At 46.1% G+C, this 19,011-nt stretch overlaps 1 protein-coding gene across 2 annotated transcripts; it reads right to left on the bottom strand.

Moving 5' to 3' along the window:
- Window positions 1–1,548: 1,548 nt before the first annotated feature.
- WDR45B (WD repeat domain 45B) lies at window positions 1,549–17,648 on the bottom strand. Of its 2 annotated transcripts, none has more exons than XM_005144226.3 (10): window positions 17,405–17,648; window positions 11,693–11,767; window positions 8,860–8,961; window positions 8,172–8,259; window positions 7,602–7,696; window positions 6,381–6,571; window positions 4,655–4,740; window positions 3,750–3,851; window positions 3,104–3,225; window positions 1,549–3,015 (listed from the first exon to the last, which is right to left on the bottom strand). In XM_005144226.3, exons 1-10 carry the CDS (start codon window positions 17,469–17,471, stop codon window positions 2,909–2,911), a joined length of 1,035 nt encoding a protein of 344 aa, XP_005144283.1. In that variant the 5' UTR covers window positions 17,472–17,648; the 3' UTR covers window positions 1,549–2,908. The 2 variants fall into 2 exon arrangements, with proteins under 2 accessions (XP_005144283.1, XP_030900700.1); XM_031044840.2 differs by having other exon boundaries at window positions 3,104–3,161.
- Window positions 17,649–19,011: the final 1,363 nt, after the last annotated feature.

The following is a 19,011-nucleotide window of genomic DNA, read 5'->3' as shown; positions in this document are numbered from 1 at the left end:
AGAGGGCTGGAATATTTGAAGCTGAAAGAGCATAACCTGTTCCTTTAATAAGAACAGCCTGTTGTGTGAAATCCCATGGGATCTCTTGCAGCCAGGCCTGAGGCACTGCCTTGTTTGAACACATACAACCTTTGGGGAAGAAGGGGAAAAAAAAGCAAAATGGGGGTACTGAAATGCTCAGCAAGACAGAGATCACAACCTGTGGGCCTGGAGTAGGACTCACTCACAAGTGGTTGCTGTATCCAGGTCAGTGGTGTCTGCCATGGTCACAGGCATGTCTTGTGTCTTATGTATTTAACAATTAATCTTGTATTTTCTACTTTAAACACCTAGAGGTTCTAAAAGAAACACTGGCTCCTGCCAGGGAGTACCTGATTGGCATTACCAGCTGATTCAGTGCACTGGCTGATCCATTAGTTTTCCCTTCAGTATTTTGAACTGTGACCCAGGTACTGTGGAAAGAGGCAGCAAAATGGGGAGAGAAGGCATTTAGTTACTTTTAAATAAAAAGAAATCAATAGTCCTTATACTTAATTAGCTGATGCTGATGGAAATACTTTTTCAAGAATAGTCCTATTTAGACTTACATTGCAAATTCTGCTAGCTCCTCATGGTGGGCAGATGAACCATGGGCCTGTTCCCTGCCAGTCTACAGGGCCAGCGTGTGTCTGAGCCACATGTTAAACCAGCTGTACTTACAGGAGGGAAGGCTAGTGGACCCCTGGACTGGATCACTTATGTTAAGCTAAGAATTTGACATTTAAAAATCATTTAATCCTGTTCTGGTTGCACAGAGCAGACTTCTGCCAGCTTACCTTGCTCTCCTTCTACTATGCCGCAGCTTCCTGTAGAGCAGGGCAATGTTTGAAAGGTGATGATTGCTCATTCTGGCCTTGCAGACTTGAACTTTATTAAGCCTATGCCTGCCTGGGTTGTGATTCGCTGTTGTCCTGCCCAAGAGTGAGTATACCTTCCTGCTGTGTGGATGAGCTTGCTGCTGCGTGTCTGAGCTTCACAGTGCACTGACCCTGCAGACATGCAGTATCTTAAATCAGTCCATCTATACAGTGGATACATGGTCCATCTAATACATAAAGTACAACTTTCCAAACAGGTGATTAAAGTATCAGATGAAGATATGTAAAACCTTCAAAGCATCATGCAGAAGCCTTGATGTTTTAGGTAGTTTCTCTGCTATTTAAAGTGAGTACAGCTGACTGGATCGTACACGACAACTGTGCCAGCGAGAGGACATCTGTCAGCCTCAGAGGATCATCTCTTGTGTTGTCCTGCTCCGGGGAGATGCAGCCACCTCCAGCTGGTGGTTGTGCTGGTGCAGCTGTGACCAGGGTAGAGCAGCAGAGCAGCCATGAGGTGGTGCAGATGTCGGTGTCAGTACCAAGGTATGTGTCCCAGGCAGCGGTTCATAGCTTTACTGTCCTCTGTTTATATCCAGCCTTTGTCCTTCAGCAGTGACCACTACTCTCTGTTACCTATTTATCCCTCACACCTCTGGCATTAGGGACCTTGGCTGTGATCATCAGCGAGTACAGCAAAATTAGTCACTTTTATTTAAAAGAAATAACATTACAAATAAGTGTGCAAAACAATTTCTGTGATTATACACGTAAAAGCAACATGCAACTTTGACATCAAAGTCTGCGTAGAAGTTAGTATGTTACATGACACTAAATGAAATTTGTCAAATTTAGTGTGCAGCTAAACGACCTTAGACGGACCTAGCATCTGTGAAATGGGATTCTGAAGAGGAGGCCTCCCCCTCACTGGGCATTCTGTGCTCGGAGCAGAGCTTGGATCTATCTCGGCTTCTTGTTTAGCATCTTGTGCCTTAGTTTAGCAGTAATTATATATTGGCCATGTAACAATTTTGGGAAGGAGTTTACATGTCAGTGGGTTTAGTCTCACCTGTCCCTAGGCCAGCAGAAACTGGTATCCAACATCCCATGTGGAAAGAAAAAAGGAAGTGTGGCAGGTTTGAAGCCACTGCAGACAGGTGCTTCATGCCTCCTGGTTCAGTGACCATGCTGGAGATACAGTATCACATCACAGCATTCCAGAAGCATCAGAACAGCTTGTGCACTGGTACAAGGGTGGCACTTAATCCTGGAGCGGCTGTTATAGGAGGAATCACTCACCTCCACTGCTCCAGGAGCTCCTGGTGTCTGAACACCCTGTGTGCCTGCTCTGTACCGTGGGGAGAGGCTGGTTGGGTCAGCTAGTACCTAAACCCACCTTCAGCCTTCCTGTGCAGTTTGGCATCTTCCATAGTTGGTACTGATAACTTGACCACGAGCCTATGGGAGCAGTGGTCTGGGGCTGTGCAATTGCCACCCCCTTCCCTCCCCAAACCAGGTCAGACCAAGCCTGGCTAAGGCAACAGCCAGCTCTGGCCACACACTTGTCCCCTCTTTCCTCTCGTCCCCTTGGGTGTAGTCAGGCACCAGCCTGCTCCCTACTGGGCTGGTAGGGGTTTATCATGATCCATAGTGTTCCCCCCACTCCCAGCCATTCATAACTCCTCTGCTGGCACTTCCCTTTGTCTGTACAGCCCTGCAGCTCTTCAGTGTGGCAGGCACTCACATTCAATTGAAAGTCATTTCAGTTTAGAGCAAGAGAAACCCAGTAGGCACAAGCTTGTTGAAAGCCACATCTTGAAAACTTGAGTTGATGACAGTAACCCAAAGAGATTTTAATGATGAATACTTGCAGAAACGAGAATAAACATACGTAGTCCACTACTTCAGAGCCTCCTGTGATTGTGCTGGGCCAGGCTTCTTAGTAAGGTCTGCTAGACTTCTTGATCAGTACTGGCCACTCGTATACTGTCCTTCCAAAGGTGTGGAATAGCCAGGGCAGTGCTTTGACCCGTGCACTCCCCTCAACCCGATCAGAGCTTGTCGTCAGTCATTTCTAGAAACTGAGCATAGACATCCCTTGAGCATTCCCCTTTTTGGTTGAACAAGAACTTGTAGTAGCTGCCATCGGCACATATTGCTGAAACAAAAACAAACAGGGTTGGTTTAGCTGGGCAGAGGGGTACGTTTGCTCCCGAAACTCCATGCCAGTATAGCCCACTACTTACCTAGGACAGCGTTTGGCTCTGTTCCAAAGGCACAGATGCACGGAGAGCCTGAGGGAACCTGAAATTTGGAAAAACTCCATTTGGAACTGAAGTATTTTGGGAGAAAGGTGGCAGAGGCCAAACTGAAAGAGAGAGAGGGGAAAAAAAGGCATAACAACTTAGTAAGGTGTTGACTCAAGTTGATTTAGAACTACTTGTGTGATTGAACATATCACAGGGTTCACCCTAATGGCTGGTTTTGATGGACTTCTTGTTTTCTTCTGCAAAGTATCCAATAAATAGGTATGATTCCCATTCTAGGAGAGGGAGACCCTACCACTAAGACATTTCTGCTTTTACGTTTTTAAGCGACTGCAAAAACTGCCAAAAAGCTTGATTTTTAGTCAGATTTTAGAAACTGCTTTATGTGAAATGGCCACAAAAGCAACACCATGACCTGCTGCTGGAATCCTACTGCTTCACAAAGGACAGCAGTAAATGGGGCAGTGGCTGTTACCATCCCAAATCCCCAGCTTCACTCAAGCACAGCAAACTGCACCACCTCCGTAGTGCAGGTACTTGATACTGCGTGACAAGACCTACATTTGGAACTCTTGTTAAATCCCCTCCACAGCCCCCAAAGACTTCAGAATGCCTCTGGCCCTACCTTGACTGCTTATTTCTTTTGGGGTCCTCTGCAGCAAAGATGTGTACTGTGCCGTGGTCACTGGACACGCAGATCAGGGAAGCATCCTGATTGAAGTTAATACTGTAGAGAACACAGGTGGTTGCAGTCTTGCTACTGAACGTAACCCCCACAGCTCCCAGCATGTGCAGCAATGCTGCTGCCACCGCTGGCTGGAGCAACTGCAGGGTAGGGAGCAATGGTTCCACTCCGCAGGTGCTGGGGCTGTTGCTTTGCTGACAGCATGAAAAGCCCCTCAGGGGTGAGTGTCTGGCCTCAAGCAGAGGGCTTGGTTTATCAACAGCCATGCTGCAGGCTGCCTCAACACAGACAACATCTGTGTGGGATATTCAGCCACTGCTGGTGGGAAAACACACACTATGCTCTGAGCAGGTATTGGATTAAATGGGCAACCCTTGTACCTGGAGTGGTGCTCAGTAAAGGAAGAGAAGTTGCCCCACTCCTGGGAAAATGCTTCAGGCAGTGGATTAGGGTCAGACCTCTGAAAGAGGCTCTCGCACGCAGAGTGGCACTGTGTGAGAATAAACCTCCCCTTGTCCCAGGGTGCCCATCCCAGCCTCTCTGGGCAGTGTTAAACTGTGGCATTGCCTTCCCCATATTCAGTGTGGATGTGAAGTATCCCCCCCAGCTCCCCTTTACTCGACATGCAGCTGGATTATCAGTACGTAATCCATGCCGGGCTTCACCAGCTACTGCTTTCTCCTCACCAGCATGGAGCAGAGAAGAGGCAGCACAGGCTCAATGTACCCCTGTGTCTGAAGCACTGTCACTTCCCTCTGCTTTTTGGAGATGACTTGGATGCTTTTACCACAAGGGTGCCTCAGCACACCAGCACCCGCAAGAGTCAGCAGAGCAATTAAACATACCAGTAGATATTGGCTGCCTGTGATCCTCTGCGTAGCTCCTGGATTAAATGCCCTGATGAAGTATCAAATATTCTTATGAGGGTCCCCTTGAAAAGGAATCAAGCATTACATTAGCAAAGACAAACTCAAAGCTTCTCTTTGCATCAGTGAATGCATCCAAGACTTCCACCTGATCAGCATGCCCTACATACACCATTTTTCAACTCACATAGGTCTGGGAGAACCTCTCAATGTTAACTTTTGGGAAGGATTATCAAATTTCACACACCCCCCACAATATTACAATGCTTTGGTTCTCGTTTCTTAGCTACTCAGGAAGTTTCTTCCAGGTTATGTTGTAAAGCACCAGTGCAGCCCTGGCCTTAGTTTGCAAGCACTGGAACAGACTTGGGTATAACTTTTTGGGCTGGGGTTCTGCACATGATTTCTTTCTTGTTCCCCACATTCACTATTCTGCTTTGGTTGCTACTGTGGAATTTCTTTTTTTCCACTGAATACATTCAAGCTGTGGCTGGACTCACAATTAGTTCAGTTGAAGTAATGGAGAAGAATTAGTTACCTGTCACATACTTATTATCTGTATTGATCCAACCCTGAGGGATCCTAGAGTCAGGTTATAGACAGTGCTGCATTAGAGAACTGCACTTCAGTTAAACTAAGCTGATACCAGAGATGCAGAACAAGTCAGTGATCCCAAATAAACAGACTTTCACCTGATTAAGAGTGGGTCTACTCCATCCCCCACACCTCCTGCCGTACACTAACAAAAACATCTCTCTGGTCACACACCAGTAACCAGCAGAGAGAGGTAAATAGCAGCTGAGTTCTGATTTAAGACTCAAGCTGGAGATGTCTGCTTGCACCCTGCTCACAATGGCAGTTTGCCCATCCTCCTGTTTCAGGCTGAAAACACTGAACCTTTTCTCTATACCAAGAGGGGAATGTGTTAAGACAAATTCAGCAGATGACTTATCCTATTTAGCATATTTAGCAAAGGAGTTGGCAGCTTTAAGAGCTTTGTTTAGAAGATCTATAGTAATTAAGCTGTTAAGAAAGCCTATGGCTGCATTTTCCATTTTTAAGCTATATGCTGTGCAGTAGAAACTCTTCTAAGCAGAGACTGGATGGATTAATGTAGCTTCTCCTTGAGGAAGTCATTTCAGTTGAGTGCAAGAAGGTAGCAAGGACCTGGCTACCTCAGCCCCAGTGCTCCTCAGGAGCCACATCTCACAAGCCAACTTCCCAGACTTCCCATGGAGATGGCAGCTCCACAGCTTTGCCTCCTGTCTGGGGCTCCTTTCAGCACCAGCCCAGAGGGGTTTGCATTACACAGTAACTTCAGATTTTTGTCAGCAAAATTTAAGCAGAATTAATGAAGGTGAAAGAATGCAAATAAGCCTCCCGCACCCCCTTTGTTTCTAAAATCAGTAGTATCTGATAGAAGAACATGACACTTGTGCACTGCTTGGGCCAGATCTCATTCAAATGCCACTGAGGAGCCACTGGTGCAGTGGTAAAACACAGACATGACCTCTGGGTCACTGTGGTGTATCCTACCCCAGAGGAGCAGTAGAGATCCAGACTGATGCTGTGTACGTCAGTGACAAATCTTTAAGGTAGTTACTGCCAGCCTTTCCTACAAAAAGGATGCTACTTTCTGTTTCATGAGAGCTTACTACACTGGAGCACATGGTACTCCAGAGGTTGGAGGATGTAGGACTCTTACTTTTTCTGATGCTGTTGCAATCCTTGTTCCCTGCAGGTTCAAAGCGATGCAGCTCAAGACTCCTTCATGGGCTGGTATGTCTACAGGAGGCTTCTCTGTATTGGCGAGATCCACTATCTGCACATGCCCAGTGTGTGTTCCAGGAAATGCAAGAAGAGAATTATTACTATTCGGACAAAGGACACAGAGACCTACAAGACAAGGAAAAAAGAGAGTAACAGTGTAGTTTCCATAATAGAGTTTTCAAACATAAATTTCTAAAATAGTGGTAATTTCAGAATAAATGAACATACATGTAGGAAATCAGAATTTCATTTTAATGGCTACTGCAGTATCCCAAAACATGATCTGTCCATAAGTGCAAAGCACAGAGAAGTAAGGGAGTAGCATAGTTTTAACTTGTTACTTCACTTCATTTCAAAGTAAGCTAGTGGGTGTTACTGAAACCCTGCATGTTCTCAGAGATCAGCTCCATCAGTCTGCAGCAGCAAAGGTGTTTAAATAACAAAGTCTCCTTAGTAGCTTAGAAAGGGTGAGAGTTTATAATAGGTGATAGCTTAGTTTCTCTACAAAAACATGGAGTTAGAGGGTCTTCACAGAAAGAGCACATGTCTCTTACAGAAACCAAATCTATATTGTAATACGAATACATGAAGAAGGTTTTCCATGCCAAGTATCAGCCTGGAGAAGAGAAGACTCTGGGGAGACCTTAGAGCAGCTCCAGTGCCTAAAGGGCCAACAAGAAACCTGGAGAGGAGCTTTTGACAAGGGCCTGTAGGAACAGGACAAGGGGGAATGGATTTACAGTGACAGAGGGGAGATTGAGGTGAGCTCTTAGGCAGAAGCTCTTCCCTGTGAGGGTGCTGAGGCGCTGGCACAGGGTGCCCAGAGAAGCTGTGGCTGCCCCATCCCTGGCAGTGTTCAAGGCCAGGTTGGACACAGGGGCTTGGAGCAGCTGCTCCAGTGGGAGGGGTCCCTGCCTGTGACAGGGGTTGGAGCTGGAGGAGCTTTAAGGTCCCTTCCAACCCAAACCATTCTCTGAAGTATTATTAAATGTTAATAACCATTTTATAAACTCAAAAGCATCTCCACAGGGCATGACAATAGTGCAGTAAGTAAACTGTTTAATGCTGTACTAACCAACCCATTCATGCAGCTGCAGATGAACAGAACAAACCTGCAGCCGCTCCCCAGCCCGCACACACACACACCACAGCTGACCTTTAGGGTTGTAGCAGGTTTCAAAGACGTGCAGCTGGTGGGGATTGTGTGTGAACGTGAAAACTTTGATCATCGAGTCCAAGACTACCACAATTCTGAAAGAGACAAAGAGTTCCTGTGACTTGGGGTGGGTGAAACAGGGACACAGATACCAACTCAGATCTGCAAAGGCTTTCAACTGATTTAATGGCTGTGTTCTCCTATCATCCCCCACCCCAACATTGCACCTATGAGCCTGCAAAGCCCTTTTATCCAACTCCTCCACCCACAGAGACTCCAGCTGTTAAAAGATGCTCTTGCTCTAGCTCTACTGAATCCCTTTCACACTCCTCTGTACCTAGAAAAGCAGCAGCCACATGAGAACGCTTCCTGACATTAGGGGGCCAGAAAATCTTCCAGCCTTTTCACCAAGGTTTCAGATAGCAGTGTACTTAACACCTAATGCCTGCCCTTGAAAACCTGGTTTAATTCCTGGAGTTAAAGCTGGATCATTTTCATGCTACAAACAGCTAGAAATAAGTAAGAACAGTGTAGAGAACCAAACCATGTTTGGAACACTGTCATACCCACCTGTCTCTTCGCAGCTTAACAGCTTTGACTTCTGTTGAAAACTCTATCTCAATGACAGTTTTCTTCTTCAGGTCATCCCAGATCATTACTAGAACAGTGCAGAGATTGTGTTAGAAGAGCCTGAAGAGCCACATCCCTTACAACAGCTTCTGGTGTCTGAGAAGGCTAATCAGAGGTGCATCCAATAGTAAGCGGTTACAGTCTGGCATCCTGCTAACCAGAATGTATTTAGCCACCACACACCAACCTGCTCGCTCATGCTGCGACTCACGCAGGTAGGAGCTTGTAAACTACAGCCACAAAAGCTGACAATAAAAATAAATACATTTTGCTAAACACAATCTGGGGTTTTTTGTTCTGCTCCAAGAGTTATAAATGAGGCAGCAGTAAAAAAAGAGTGGAGTATTTTCCCACAAAGCTTACCAACAGGGAGCTTTTCCACCCCCAGGCTGCTGAGCCATGGAGCTCTGTGCACAGCTAACTGTACGGAGCACAGCCTTTGCCACCAGGTCTGGGAGCCTGGGCAATGCAGTTAACAGCACAGTGCTGCAACTCATCTCACTGCTTCCCCTTCACCCAGCCTTCAGAATGCCAGATCCCAGCTCAAGGAGGTCTGGTTTGTTTGGAGTTCCCAAGGCAGTCACACACACAGAGCAAGACAACCCTTTACAAGATCCCTCAGACTCACCTTTGTTAGGTGGGTACTTGGGCTTTTTTCCTCCACCTACCAGTGCTAAATAGTTGCAGCGAAACAACATCTCAACATGGCCAACGCCACCTTCTAGGAATTCTGCAAGACAAATTAATGTTATTTAAGTGTCAGACCCTGTTATACTGACATCTCTTCTTCCCCCCACTGTTAGAACAAAAGCTGGTGTTCTCTAGCACATCTCTTAGGCATCAGAAAAGACTGGTGTCTTCTTACCCTGGCTGACCCTAAAAACCAGAGAATCTAAGACTGGTGGTGACAGGCAAGAAATCTTCACTAAAAAGTTGGGGGCTTGGGGGTTTTGTTTGATTTGTTCTGGTTTTGGTGCTTGTTTACGATCAGAATTCTCAGCACAATTGCTTTATTTTTGACAGGAATCAAGACCACCCCTGTTGCTGTTACACAGCTGGGACAGGCTTTATCCTGACCTAAAGAAAAAACCCAGCAAGGTTTAAAACATGCTGCGTGAGAGGAGATGAAGCAACATCATCTTGGCAGCTCAGTAATGCCTGTTACACAGCGGGCTTGGAAATGACCTTAGAAAGATTTCATCAGCTCAGATGAATTCCTCACACACATCTCCAGTCTGGTGTTGCTCTATTATGCTAATGCCACGCATTTATAAAGGTGCCAGCAGCATTCATTAGTCATAACCTTTTTATGTGCAAGGGGATGTGTCTTAATAGACTTGGATTTGAGGGAAGAAGAGAAACAGAGGAATAAACTAGAAGCTCTAGTGCTGTTCTCTGGAGCACACCTGTAGCTGCTGGAACAGGTAAGTACAGTCTGGCTCCAGCAAGCCTCAACTTGGTGATGCAGAAAACAGTGAAAGCAAACCAGATCAGCTGGTGCAGATGGCTTCTCCTTCAGAGTGCAAGAAAAAGAGGCTTCTTTTCTTTTTACTGCAGAGAAAGTAGAATACACCATGCTCATGGTGCAAGGGGAGGAACAAAGATCAACCAGAGGGTTTTATAATAAATTGTTCTATTTCATGACATTGAGTTGGGGGCTTGGCTTTGTTTATGTAGCTTAGAGGGATGCCTGGCATTCCTTCGAGGAGAGGGAACTGAACTGTCAGGAGGAGGCTGGCTGTGGCCTTCAAGGTAGATAAGCAGAGTTAATAATAAACTTCCAAAGACTGTCCAGTACCTCCATACATCAGCAGGTTGGAGCAGGAAATGCAGATGAAACCAGTGAACTGCTTCAAAGCTAAAGAAGCAGCTGAAATTTCACAAGGACAAGAGAGAGAGACAGACAGACCTACTGTCAGAAACAGGGATGGGAGAAACCAGCAACAATGCCTGAGGAGCTGGAAGTACTACAACAGGAAGATGCAGATATATGCATGAAGGAGAGGACAAGAGGGATTCAGTCAGATGCTAAGCAGCGTGGCAGTACCTCTGGATGAGGAACTGATGCTGGGGCTTTGACCATACAATGCTGAAAGTAGATGCCTAGAAAGATAATCACACTGGAGCAGTAATGTCTTGGATTTTATACAAGTCCATGTGGTTTCTTCACATCATTTTTGAGTTTCCTTCCGGAACAGTTGCATTTGGACATTACCCCTTCTGCACCAGATTCTCCTCTTAACTCCATTAAAGCATTCAAAGCACGACAGCCCATTTTGCTATGAATACTATTATCACCACCACAACAAGTCTTAAAATACTTAGGTAGGTTTAAAAATACACAGAAGATGACCCAAGGTTTCTCTGTACACCTATGCAGCCAGTACAGCCTGACCTCTCAGAATCCACAGGGAAAAAGCAATCCAACTCATAAGGAGCATTGTGCCAGAGGAGTCCTGAAGTATGTCCAGAACTACTGGCAGAGAGAATTCTGACACAACTCTACAGGACTTCAAGCTTCACTCTGATGCTCTGAGCACGCTATCACAGATGGCAGTCCCAAGACATGTTACTTAATGGAAGAATTTGCTATTAAGAATAGAACATAGTTTGTCAGCTTTGCTCACATGAACAGTGACTAAAATCCCTAACAACACTAGAAAGTGAAAGCATGCCTGGCTTCATAGGAATTGCTCTGTTAAATACATTTTTCCTCTTATAAAATCCTTCCTATCACCACAGGCTGGAAACACTGGGTGACATGGTCAGCATGGCAGCTTTCTGCCTATATTTGGGGTTAGAATCAATGGTTAGGTTTCATTTTCCCTTATTTCTACTGAGTTAGGTTTGCTTTCTGATGAAAAGCCCCCTACCTGTTAATATGGTTCATTTGGTCATTTCTGGCAAGACGCAATTACCACTTTAAGATCCTTTCTTAAGCATACAGAGAGTATAAGATTTTCAAGTATTAGAGGTGGGTGCTCACAGTGCTCTTGCAAGCAATACTCTTGAGTATGAGAAATGTTATGTTCAGATCTCCAGTAAAAAGGCAGCTGTTTCATCACTGCACTAGATCATTCAGATTACTGCACAAGAACACAGCTTCTCTTGATGGTACATAACACTGCTGCAGCAAGCAACTCCTCTCCCACTTGTGAATTACCGGGCAACTTATCTCCCAGTCAGGACTACAAACATTAGCAATAGCTACACAATTCAGCTGCTGCAAGAATGTGAGACAAACATCATCAGCCAGCTTTATGCGAAGTAATAGCATTTAAACATCTGAATAAGTGGGAGTCCCTTCAGGACCAGCATGGACTTCCTTTCTTGAGGCTTTATTTAAAGCCTTCCAGTGATGGAATAGTGAAAGCTAAGCAAGAATCTTTTTTACAAAAACCACAAGAGTCGGGTGAGCTTCCAAGGCAGAATTAGCACAATAGAATAAGTAAGCATTTTACCTTGTTTCTCTTTTTCTTTGAGGGGATCTGCATTATACACTCGGAATCCATTTTCCATTCCACATGCAAAGCATCCTGTAGTAAAAAGCACATATATATACACATATATAGTAACTGCGAGATACACTCAAGAACTAAGCAAGAGCCAGAGGGTTAGGAGCATGACTTGGTAACTGCTTTGTGTTAAACTCAGGCTGAAGACCACTTGCAGCTTTGTTAGTGACTGCGAGTGAAAACCCCTTAGAGTCGTTGTCCTTCACTTTGAGTAGAGGCCAGTGGAAAGTTCTCAGTATTCTTTTTTAGACAGGTGAGAAAACAATGGAAGGAAAGGAGAGCAATTCCCACCCCATCTGTATCCTATGCCAGGCACTGCAGAGGGAAGGAAACCTGTATTTTACTTTTTATGGCCCAGCAGTCATTATGAAGCAAACCCCCTCCTTTCTTATTAAATCCAAACTTACACCACGGTTACAACTACATGAGTATGATCCATTGCTCACGTTGTCACAGAAGAAAGTTTCTCAAACATAGCTTTAAAGAAAGCTCTAAGAGAGCTGCTGCTGTCAGATGTCAGTAATTACATGCCAACAGCTGAAGCCTAAACCAGGGAATTATTAGAAGATAAATTAAAATACTCCGGAAAAGAATTTCAATTACTTTTATGTCCAGAATTAACTGTGTGTCCTTTCAGTGGAACCCATCAAACTGCCAGCATCCTGTCCTGTTGTACTCACTAATGGGTGGATGCAGTTACTAATATAAAGAAATGCCCACATGAAGTTATAGCAATTAGAAGTCATTAAGAAGCAGCTACTGTTGCTGGAGGCAGACTGACAGAACATTAGCTACTACATGATGTATGTGCACTGCATCAAAAACCTAGTTTTAGATGAAGGTACTGGAACAAAGATACTCAGATTAGCCTGATTTTACTCTTACCCACTGCAGTGACTGCAAGGTTATGAACCCCCCCAAATAAAACTGAGGAGCTATGTCTAAAGGCACCCCTTCTCCAAACTCAAAACCCAAAATCACGGGGTGATGGGGAAGGAAGGGAAGTCTTCTCTAACATATGGTCTCCAAACCATCTGCTCACCACCGGGTCACCCATGACTTCCTACACACAGACTGTACTGGTTTGCTGAGCAAAGGCTCAGAGTGCAAGAGGCTGCTTCAGGTATTCCTGGAGTTAAAGGTCACAACATTCACCCAACACACACCACTCACTGCCTGTGCCCTGCACACTGTGAACATAATACAAGCTCAACTGGAAAATTTGCATATGCTCACTGAAGAGCAAGGGAGCAACATTCAATCCACATCTCCCACTGCTCCTATCCTGATGGAGGTTAAGATGTCACAGGAAACAATACAACTGGTGCCATCTTTTGTTGTTGTCATAAACCAGAAAAAATTTCAATGTTCTTGCATAACAATATAAAAACTTACAATAAACCTGATCTTGGCAACAGCACTAGTTTAAAAACTCCGTAATTTGGGAAAAATAATATAATGAATTTGAGATTCATTTTTAATACCTCAAGAATTTAATTCCATGTAGGACCACTTGAAAAACCACCACCACCAAATCCCAACTAAAGCCAATCAACCAAACACAACTTCCAACCAATCAAAGCCAACAGCAACATGAAAAGAGACACCCCACAACCCCCTGCTTTTGGGACAGGTATCCTACAGGGTGTGGGGAGCATTCGGTAGCATCCTTAGAGTTCCCATTCAATGAACTCGCACATACAAATGATTAATTACTGCAAGATCCATCTCTGCACCCTTTAGTGTAGGAAGGAAACCAATTAACCCTCTTTTTATACACAGTCACCACCAGCAGAGCCCCAGGCCCAACATACTGACCTGTTCTAATGCTACCAGTTAGCTAAACTGAGAAGGGAGTAACACACACCAACTTACCTCCCCAACCCAAAAGACTCACAGGCACAACTTCACCTGTCCAAGATTTTGTACTAAGTTAAGTGCAAAAAGCTCTTATTTACATGTGTAAATACACACAGTGATTAACAAGAATAATTATAGAAAATTAGTAAATGTATTGAAATAGACGATTTTAAGTTAACCATATTAATTTTACCTCCTCCCACCTCCATGCATCATTCATTAGTTTGCTGTCAACTGAACACACAGGAATGCACTGTGCTGAAATCACAGCACCAACAAGCTGCCACCTCCTGCAGTCTGCTTCCAGCAGTTACATTGTACTTTACTGGGACAACTTGAAAGCAGATTACAATGGAAACGTGTCTCTACACAAAACAATACTGTACTTCCAGTACCTGTAGTGTGTATCTGTGTCATTATTTTTCCAACAACAGTTTTATAACACAATATTGTGTTTCTAGGAGAGTGAAGCTCAAATGTTCTATAGTAAAAGAGCACTGTAAAGTTTTCCTTGTGTTAGTATCATCAGCTTACAACAAACCCAAATGGAACATTGCTAATGCAGTAAAATGCAGACATGATATTTCCTGTAGCACCACTACAGCTGTTCTGCAGGAGTAACCTTGTGACTAAGACGTGGGCTGCTTTTGATGTCTTCGGAATTATCTATATTTTGAACTGGAGACAGCACACCAGAGCTGGGGACTGTGAGTAACAGTGAGATTCCCCACGCAGTGCTGATAGGAAGATTGCAAGTCACAGCAACTCCAAGGCAAATAAGAGGCAAAAAACAACATACAGGAAGATTACTGCTACTCATTCAATTCCAGGTTACAGGAACAGCTTTGGAGCCTGGTGTTTCCTATCTGACTGAGCCTACTGTTAACCACTGGGATCCCAAATTCAGGCGCTATGGCTTATAAGCTCTTCTGTACGAGAGAGCTGGAGCAGGGCTGCCAGAAGAGGGAACTGCTGCAATAATAGATACGTTTTCTTCCCCGGGAAGTTCACATCTCATTTTAAGAGGAGACAGACATGCTGTCAAAGAGCCACTGACAGAAGACAACTCAGATACATACAAAAATAAATAAAACATTAATTATTGCAGAATTATCAGCTTAACCCACTTCTTCCTACAGTAAAGTGCCATTTACCAACACTCCCAGTGAGGCCACAAGCAAGTTTTGTTTTTCTAAAGCCAAAGACAAAGGCAAGTGTAACCTCGTGACTGTCCTAGAAGATGCCACAAGCAGAAAAGGGCATAAGGATATAAAGAAATCTGCAGGCTTTGGGGCTTAAGATCCAGAAACTGCAACAGTGATGTCAAGGGAAGCGACAGGTTCCTGACCACAGCAAATTATGTCTATAGCCATAAGAGAAGAGCACAGAACCCTACTAACATTTGTAAGTTCATATAGCAAAGCATTTCAGTCCACTAAAGGACTAAAGGAGATCATGCAAGGAAGCCAAGTGTTTCACCACGGAAACAAGTCCACACCTCGGTTTTCAAACTAGCTTTAGACTACAACAGTGACAAAAGAGAAACCTGTCAGCAATTCATGTGTAGACTTTCTGGTGTGGTAATTTATGAGGAGGTTTTGTCTACTTATTTCTTTAAAGCACTTTACTGTGCTGAAAGCATCAGAAGAGTGCCTGAAATAAGGCATCTATCAGCTAAAGTCAGAGTATTCTATTATAGAACACCTACAAACGCCTTGCAATATGGGCCTTAATTTGGGGACATTACATTGTTTATTTAAAACCAGAAAGTGGTAAAGACACCCAATATGAAAGCACAGCCTCACTCAAAACAGAGCAAGGGAAGCACACCTTGGGAAGACAGCAGGTGCTTTATCACTTGTCAGTCACAGATGTACAGACTTGGACTGACTTACTAGCACATTCCTCCCACCCTTCCACCATGATGGAACTGGCTAGTTTTAAAGTACTATGAAATTAGGTTATTGTGACAATAAATGCAGACACCCACAGCTTCAGCACTTCAGTGACTCATACTTCTATTTTTGGTAGAAGCAACAAGGAAGAAGTGAGCTTTTCCTCTTACCCACTCTCTGTGAAGCCACAGAGCTACCTATGCTTTAACACTTTAAAAGGCCCTAGTAAAGTGTTAGCATGTTCCCTACAGTTCAAAAGTCATCATTCATAACAGGAAGAGCTCCAAGAGCCTGCACATGAGAACCAAACATGGTTTGTTCCTACAGTTCTTTGTTGTTACTTGGTTGGCCAGCCAGGGTAGGTAGGATGGGGCCGGAATGCTGTCAGCTCACCAATTCCCAAGAGAAATTCTTGAGCTTTGGATGTGACCTTATAAAAAATAGCATTTATTCTGCATTTACTGCTACGGAATTTAAGGAAGCCTTTGAAACAGAGAATAAGTTTTACACAATGAAATGATGCTCTAAATGCATTTTATAGTAAGAGAGAATCTTCTCACATGGTTCTCCTTATAACCCAGCCTCACCAAGGCTGCACATTCAGTGTTACCGCTTCCTCACAGAACCCTACAGATCTGAAATGAAGCTCATGCTCACATCTTTTTCCATCTCTTTGCAAATGCAAGACGGAAACAAGAGGGGGATTGCTGAAAACCTGACTATTCTGTTGTTTTCAAGTCAGCAGGAGAGCATGAAGAGAGCTACCAAGCAGCTCAGGCCATGAACACCGCTGACAAAGCTTCATCAGAAACATGAGACCAAATTCAACAGAATAATCCACTTCAATAGCATCAGCAACAGGTCCATGAGCCACAGCTGAAACTACTGCAGCTGCAAGACTGTCTTAGGCAAGAATCCTATTTGTCAAGATAAAAGGATGTTACAAAATGATGACCTGGTAGTCCTTATTCCACAAAAATTACTCTTACTCATAAGACTGGTGCTATTTTTATATTGCACAAGCCAGACTTGGCCCATACAAACCCTTTCTGGAACTTTCCAACAAATTAAAAACAATAAATTGAGCATAAGGTGAAGCTTTTCCGTGGTCCATGCACCTGCACTTGTCTGCCAGCTTGATCAGGAGCTTTAACTGGAAGTTTTGGAATACAAATCAGGCCAAAAAAGAAAGAGAACCAAGACACACCACGAATCTTGAACGCAAAGTACTTCCACTGCAAAAGTGGCTTTTTGCGAGATACTTTTTCAGGATGCATTTTCAAGTTCAAGCGCACTTAAACCCCTTTCAGGACGGGTTTTAACACTGACACAGTTCCCCAAGAAACGCCAGCCAGTTCTAAACAGTACAATTCGCAAGTCCCAAACCACCATCCAAGAAGACGCATTCAAAGACACACATTATCACACACCGCTGCTCCTTCCCTCCGCACGCAGCTCTCTCCGAAGCTGCCGGGCACCCACACCGGCACCAGAGCTCACACAACCGGTGAAGCCGCCCCTCTGCGAACGCGGCCTTCGTGCTTCCTACAGCGGGGGAACACCTTCCGCAGCAGCGGCAGCAGCAGCAGTCAGCCCTCAGCCCTCAGCACCTCAGCAGCCCGGGCAGCCCCGCCCGCCTTCCCGCACCGCGTCCCGGTTCCTCCCCGCTGCGGCAGCCGCGGCAGGCCCCGGCCCAGCGCCGTGCTCCCCTCACCGGCTCCGAGCGGCTTCCTCCGCCGGGGTCCCGGCCGCGGACCGCCAGGCTCCTGCGGCACAGCCTCCTGCGGCACAACCGGCTGCACAGGGCCGGCCTCGGGAGCTTCCGCACCGGGCGGGGCCCGCTCCCCTCACAGCGCCTCGCCTCGCCCCGCCACCCTCCCACGGCCCTGCCCGGCCACCTCACCGTGGTCCTGGTTGAAGCCGGCGTAGAGCAGCCCATTGCCGTGCGGGTTGGCCGGGAGCAGGTTCATGGCTCCTGCCCGTTCGCGTCCGCCCGCCGTGCTTTAAACCATGGCGGCTCCCGCCCGCCTCAGCCCTGCCGCGGGAGCCCGCCGGGCCGAACCGAACCGAACCGAACCGAACCGAGCCGAGCGCACCCGAGGCGGACAGGCCGGCGGCTGCTTCCGACCCGAGCAGGCAGCGCCGCCGAGCGCAGAGGACATCCACCGCCAGCGTGAGGAGCGCCGAGCGATCGAGCGGCGCCGCGCCCCGCCCCGCCCCTGCGGCCGGGCACGGGATGGAGGCGGGGGAGCCCGAAGCCCCTCCGGTTCCGTGCGGGGCTGCGGAGCCTCAGTCCTTACCGGGAGCGGCCGCCTCGCACCCGGGTTCTCAAACCAGAGCTGCGGGCCCTGGAGCCGGCGTGGGGAGCCCAGGCGGGTACCACTGCACAGGACCTGTGGGCTCCCACCAGCGCTAGGGGGGCAGGCGGTAAGAGAGCTCTCCCGTCGAGGGCATACCGAGGATGGTAGAAGCAACAGATACAGCGAGAGTATGCTAAAATAGGGGATGCTTTAACCTGGAAACGCAACTTGATGGGAAGTCAATAGTGAAGTTACTTGAATCACGATGATGGACCCAATGGCCTGTTGAGGTCCCTTCAAACTTAAGTTACCTCATGGCTTTGTGTGTGCTTGGGCAACTGCCAGTGATTCCACATCCTAATATATATAAAATATGTGTAATAGATATAATGATGCATACTACATTGTATATGTAATATTTCTATATGTAAAGCATATGTTTTCATATATATAAATTAAAACATGACACTGCATCACCAGAATTGAGGAGTGCTGCTCCATCCTCTCCTTCTTACTCTGTCTTTATACCAGCCGGCAGAAGGAATAGAGAACACACACATCCATATTAACATTCTCTCTCTCTAGGCATTCTTGCTGCTTATCACATACAGAAAGGAAAGAAACCAATGACCTGGTGACTGAAGTGGCCAAGATCATAACTTGGAACAGCACAGCCACATGCATGGAGAGAGCTCTTCATCCTGCGTGCAGCCACTTGCCACACGTAACCAGCCTGCTTGCGCGGTTTGGAGGTCCTGATGCTGCTTTAAATTCTCGGAGCTGGAGGCTACACACGTTTGCTCAGGTGTGGAGATGCAGTCGCTGCAGTCGGACAGCTTCATCCCGGGAGCTGCTGCACTTCCTGCAGCCCACTCGGCGCAGGCAGACCGGGAGGTGGAGCCTGCTGCTCACCGGAGCCCCGGCAGGGATTCCTTCCACCGCGCTGCAAACGCTTAAGTCTTTACCTAAGAGAAGCCGTGTTCCCCATTGCGCTTTTAAAGCAGTGATGCACTGACTGGTCTCGGTCCTGGCATGACTGGCACTTTGCTGGCTTGAATTTTCCCTGTCCGCCTGCAGAGGCTGAGCCTGAAGCAATAATAGCTCCATGTATCCCACAGTAGTGAAGACACGAAGGAGAAACTGGGATGAAGCTACACCCTCACCTCAAACGGCTTGCTAGTAAGGAGAACAAATCACACAATTCCTTCAC

The sequence above is a fragment of the Melopsittacus undulatus genome, chromosome 11, assembly GCF_012275295.1.
Source record: "Melopsittacus undulatus isolate bMelUnd1 chromosome 11, bMelUnd1.mat.Z, whole genome shotgun sequence".
Lineage (NCBI taxonomy): Eukaryota > Metazoa > Chordata > Aves > Psittaciformes > Psittaculidae > Melopsittacus > Melopsittacus undulatus.
This window is presented reverse-complemented; position numbering and strand designations above follow the sequence as displayed.